The sequence below is a fragment of the Mustela nigripes genome, chromosome 2, assembly GCF_022355385.1.
Source record: "Mustela nigripes isolate SB6536 chromosome 2, MUSNIG.SB6536, whole genome shotgun sequence".
Classification (NCBI taxonomy): Eukaryota; Metazoa; Chordata; class Mammalia; order Carnivora; family Mustelidae; genus Mustela; species Mustela nigripes.
Genome location: NC_081558.1, coordinates 211,114,133 through 211,120,001, shown reverse-complemented (window position 1 = coordinate 211,120,001; position 5,869 = coordinate 211,114,133). Strand labels below are relative to the sequence as shown.

The 5,869-nt window shown below is 43.0% G+C and overlaps 1 protein-coding gene across 1 annotated transcript in view; it reads right to left on the bottom strand.

Moving 5' to 3' along the window:
• The window catches only part of SIM2 (SIM bHLH transcription factor 2), a 51,970-nt gene that overhangs the window by 6,318 nt on the left and 39,783 nt on the right, over nucleotides 1–5,869 (bottom strand). Inside the window, exon 8 of the mRNA XM_059392332.1 lies at nucleotides 1,012–1,159. Within this exon, the coding sequence (XP_059248315.1) occupies nucleotides 1,012–1,159 (148 nt within the window). The remainder of the gene's footprint in view (nucleotides 1–1,011; nucleotides 1,160–5,869) is intronic.

Genomic DNA, 5,869 nt, shown 5'->3' with positions numbered 1-5,869 from the left:
AAAAAAAAAAAAAAACAAACAAACAAAAAAAAAAACAAAAACAAAATCAAGAAACCAGCAACCTGGCAGTCATTCTATGAAAGATCTGAGAGCCTAAATCCTTCCTACTCTAGAGCACACTTGAGGACCTTGTGGGGCTGGGGGACGGCCTGGACATCAAGTTCAGGGCCAGAGCTGGGTAGAGGTGATTTCACATACAGTAGCCATGGTGGGTCCACAGTAATATATGGTCCCAGGGAGACCCATGTCCTGCTGTGCCTAACGGTCTTGAAAGTATATGCAACTGATGGGTCACCTGGACGGCTCAGTGGGTTAAAGCCTCTGCCTTCAGTTCAGGTCATGATCCCAGGGTCCTGGGATTGAGCCCCACATGGGGCTCTCTGCTCAGCGGGGAGCCTGCTTCCTCCTCTTTCTCTCTGCCTGCCTCTCTGCCTACTTGTGATCTCTGTCTGTCAAATAAATAAAATCTTAAAAAAAAAAAAAGTATATGCAACTGAACTTGACCTTCGGGGATTTTTAAAGGGGCCAAACGCTCATAATTATCTGCAAAGGGCTGTCTAGAAAGACAGGAGAAGATGTGAGATATCTCCTGTCCCACATGGCAGGAGCACGTAAGATGACCCCGACATTTGTGGGCACAAAGGGCATAAATTCATATTCCTGGTCCCGGAGGTACATCACCTATACGTTCTGTGCAAGATGGAGGGCAAGGGCACCTGCCCCCTGCCCCGGCCCCCCACAGCTGGTCTCTGTGGTCTGATCTTCAGCTGTGCCTGGGGCAGGGCTCCCTTTCCAGCGTTCACCCAATGCCCAGCGCCTGGCTCTCCGTGCCGAGTACAGAAATAGTTTGGCTCTTCCCAAACGAACAGATTGTTCAAATAAAAACAGAACAGGAGACAAATGAACAGTTTTGGAAAGAGAGAGAGGGAGGGAGCGATGGTGCTTGTGGGAGCGGGCTGATGAGGGACAGGAGGAGGAGAGAGAGCAAGGAAACAAATACGTCTGACTTACGTGAGGACATAATTGACACTCACGATGCAGTGCGGCCGGGACGAGCGGCTGTTGTGCACGACGGTGGCGTAGCTCTGCACCCACACCCAGCCGCCCAGCTTGGACAGCAGCCGGTAGTACTTGGTGGTGACCTGGCCCTTCACCAGCACTGCAAGCACAAGATGTCATGAGTCCCGAGGGGCAGTTAGCAGGCCCCAGCTTGGGGACATCGCCCCCCATGAATAACCCACAGTCCCAATTCTGGAGCTTTTCGGGGTCAAGGACGCTTCTGAGAACTTGACAAAGGAATGGGCTTTCTCCACAGGAATGTGCATGCTTGGATGCACACACACACACACTCACACACACGTACACACACACGCACACACGCACACACGCACGCAGGCAAGATTTCTACCTACGGCTTCCAGGGGTCTCAGTAGCACTCCCCTCCCCCATCAAATGTAACAGTCACTGATTTCATTGGGAAAAACAATTAGTCCCCATACAACCTTTACACTTGGCAGAGCGATAAAACTGGTTCTGCTTTTCGGTTTCCCAAATGCCATGATTATGTTATAATCCCCCAAACCCTTAATCCCCCAAACCCTTAATAGGCACCAGGGGGAGGGGGTGTTGTAGTTATTTAAACAAAATAATAAGTACATTCAACCAAGTGTCAAATCGTTGTTGGTATTTGCTACTCTCCAGAACACGTGTGTACTCCCAGAGAGACTGCTGTTCTGATGCCTTTTATATTTCCTCCCATCAGCCCCACTTTTCCTTGGGCCTGTCAATTTTCTATGTGGCATATGTAGGAAAGAACTCTGCTTGACTAGTCTCTTAACACTGGGCCTATAGGCCCATCTTCCACGCATGGGCGCAAACTCCAGACTGCTAAGCCACACTCCCATCCAAAGTCTCTGTACTCATTTCTCCCAGGGCCTGGAGAGCACAGGCTGGAGGGGAAGGAAAGTGCCAGAAGCTCTGGGTGGGCAGTGAAGAGGAGAAAATCCCAGTTAGCTTTCTCCAGGGAGAGGGATGCCAGCACAAATCTAAAATGCATCCCTTGATGCCCAGGTCATGGCTATAGAGCATTCCTGCTTCTCAAAGCACGGCTGGCCCTAGGGCCCTAACTAGCAGCCACCTGAACAGGGATTTGGAGAGGTGGCCAAAATTCTGTGCTTGCACTAGTTGGCACTGAAAAGACCTCCTGGGGGCTCACAGACACAGAAATTTAGCCTTCGTCTTGTGCCACTAGGTAGAGCCTCCTCACCATCTGCCCAAACACTCTTGGGGTTCTCCACTGCCTTTTGTGGCTTTTCATATTAAGGATGCCTCTTTATCATCCATTTTAACACCTGCTTTAAAGTATTCTGGTGCAGAAGAAAAAATATTGCAAATATGATAGTCAAAGAGCTACAAGCCTTAATATATAAAGAGTTCACATGGATCAATGAAAACATTAAGACCCTAAGAGTAATATGAGAAAAGGACCTGAAAAAACAATTCATCAAAGAATAAAGATAAATGAGAAACAAGTGTTCAATGTATTTGCTTAGTTCAAAGCTAGATAATACTCGTTAAAAAAGAAAGAAATATTGTATGGTTCCATTTATGTGAAATGTCCACAATAAGCACATCTGTAGAGACCACAATAAGCAGCTTAGTGGTTGACAGAACTGGGGGTTGAGGAGCACCAGGAGTGACTGCTGATGGGTACCAGGGTTCTTCTTGGAATGAAGGAAATGTTCTAGAACTCAGTAAAGAGTTCAGTGTGAGAGTTGCATGACATTGTAAATACACGGAAAACCTCTGAAAATGGTTAAAATGGTGAGTTTCATATTATGTGGATTGTATCTCAAAGAAAATAATGAACTGACAATGGGTGATGTCAGCTAAAGTATGGTGGGAGGCATTGTCATGCATTGAGAGAGGCATGGATTGGTACAGTCCATCTGGGAAGCAGTTTGATGGCTCATATCCACTGACACAATGACTTCACTTCTAATAATTGATCCTGTTATAAGCAATTCTGTTTATAATTCTGGGAAAAAAGGGAGGGGGAGACCTGAATGCCTAAGAATTAGGGAAGATGGTAAATAAATTTTAGGGTACTATGCAGCTATTGGAATACTGATTAATATGAATTTTGTAATATTAATAAATTAATAAATATTAATAAATTAATAAAGCGGTAGGATACACCACACTAACTAGGTGAAGGATAAAAATAGATGCAGGAAAAGCATTTGACAAAATTCAACACCCATTTATGATTAAAAAAAGAACCCTCTCAACAAAGTGGGGATAGAAATGCCCACTGTACATAATAAAACCCATTCACGCTAAGTTCACAGCTAACCCCACACTCAACAGGGGAAAGCTCTCACCACTTTTATTCAACAGAATCAGAAGGGCTAGCCGAGCACTTAGGTAAGAAAAAGAAGAAATAAATGGCAACCCAGATGAAAAGGAAGAAGTAGAATTGTCACTATTTGCAGATGATACAGCATATACAGAAGACCCTAAAGAATCCATCAAAAAAACTCTTACAACTAATAAATGAATTGAGTAGAACTGCAGGATATAAAATTAATATACAAAAATCTGTTAAGTTTCTATACATTAATAATGAACTGTTAGAAAGAGAAATTAAGAAAAAAAAAGTCCCATTTACAAATTACATCAAACAGAATAAAATACTTAAGAATAAACTTAACTGAGGAGGTGAAAGACCCTAAAAACTACAGACATTAATGAAAGAAACTGAAGGAGACAGAAATTAATGCAAAGGTATCCCATGTTCATGGAATGGAAGAATTCATATAAAATGTCCATACCATCCAGAGCAATCTACAGACTTAATGCAATCCCTATCAAAATTCCAGTGTCATCCTTCAAAAAAACAGAACAAACAACCCTAAAATTTGTACGGAACCCCCCAAAGTTCCCTAAAAGATGAAAAGCAAAAATAAAAAGTGGCATTACATCGTAATGAAAAGCTTCTGCACAGCAAAGGAAACCATCAACAACCCACCGAATGGGAGAAAATATTTGCAAATTATATATGTGATAAGGGGTCAATATCCAATATATACAAAGAACTCACACAACTCAGTAGCAAAAATAAATAAATAAAACAGCCCAACTGAAAACTGGGCAGAGGGTCTGAATTGACATTTTCCCAAAGACATACAGGTGGGCAACAGGTACACGAGAAAGTTCATCACATCACTAATTGCCAGGGAAATGCAGATCAGAATCACAGGCGACACCCCCCCCCCCCGCACCTGTTAGAATGACTACTATCAAAAAGACAAGATTTGACAAGTGTTGGCAAGGATGTAGGGAAAAGGGAACCCTTGTGGCCTATCAGTAGGAATGTAAATTGGTGCAGCCTCTATGGAAAACAGTAAGGAGATTCCTCAGAAAATTTAAGACAGAACTACCATCTGATCCAGAAATTCCAATTCTGGGTATTTCTCTGAAGGAAACAGATACTAACTTGAAAAGACATCTGTGCCTGCATGTTCATTGCAGCATTATTTACAAAAGACAAAAAACGAAAGCACCCTAAGTGTTCATCTGTGGATGAACGGATAAAGAAATTCGTGGTGTATGTATGTACACACACAGAGAGAGGAATTCTGTTCAGCCACTAAAAAAAGAAGGAAATCCTGCCATTTGGGACAACATGGGTGGACCCGGAAGGCATTATGCTCAGTGAGATAAGTCCAAGACAAATACCATGTCACCGCACTTACATGTGCAATCTAAAAAAAAAAAAAAAAAAAAAAGTTCATAGATGCAGAGACAGACCGGTGGTTGGTGGTTGCCACGGTGAGGGGTGGCAGGCGGGTAAAATGGGTGAAAGGGGTTAAGAGGTACAAACTTCCAGTTATGAAATATTTATTTCAGTCTTGGAGGGACGCCAGGGTGGCTCAATCAGTTAAGCATCTGACTTCAGCTCAGGTCATTATCTCAGAGTCCTGGGATCAAACCAGAGTTGGGCTCTGTGTGCAGGAGAGAGTCTGCTTCTCTCTCGGCCTCTCTCCCCACTAGTGCTCTTGATCTCTCTCTCAAATAAACAAAATCTTTTAAAAAATAAAGTAAATAAGTCTGGGTATGTACTGTCTAGCATGGGGACTTTAGTTAATAACACTGTATTTATTATGTATGGAAAGTTGTTAAGGGAGTAGATCTTACAAGCTCTCAAGACAAGAAAAAAATTATAACTATATGCTGTAATGGATGTCAACTAGACTCATCGTGGTCATGTAGCAGCACATACAGATGTCAAATCATTATGTTGTACACCTGAAACATTTATAATGTTACATGTCAATTATGTCTCATTAAAAAAAAAATAAAGACAAGATTCAGAAGGGCATAGAGTACCTGTAGGAAAAAGTGCACACACACGCATACACACACATATACCCCGGCTAACTGTGTGATGTTGGACAAGTTACTAACCCCCTGTGGCTCAGTTTCCCATTTAGAACAAGAGGATAATCATACTCCCCACCTCACCCGGCTACTAGGAGGATAGATCATCTGTTTGAAGCTTTAGAACAGTGGCAAAGATCCACAGCAAGGATTTGATACATATTAACTCTTGTTATCTGACTGGTCAAATTATAAGTAAGTTTCATTTTCTTCTCAGCTTTTCTTTTTCTTTTTCTTTTTTTAAAGATTTTATTTATTTATTTGTCAGAGAGAGAGCGAGAGCGAGCACAGGCAGACAGAGTGGAAGGCAGAGTCAGAGGGAGAAGCAAGCTCCCTGTGGAGCAAGGGGCCCGATGTGGGACTCGATCCCAGGATGCTGGGATCATGACCTGAGCCGAAGGCAGCTGCTTAACCAACTGAGCCACCG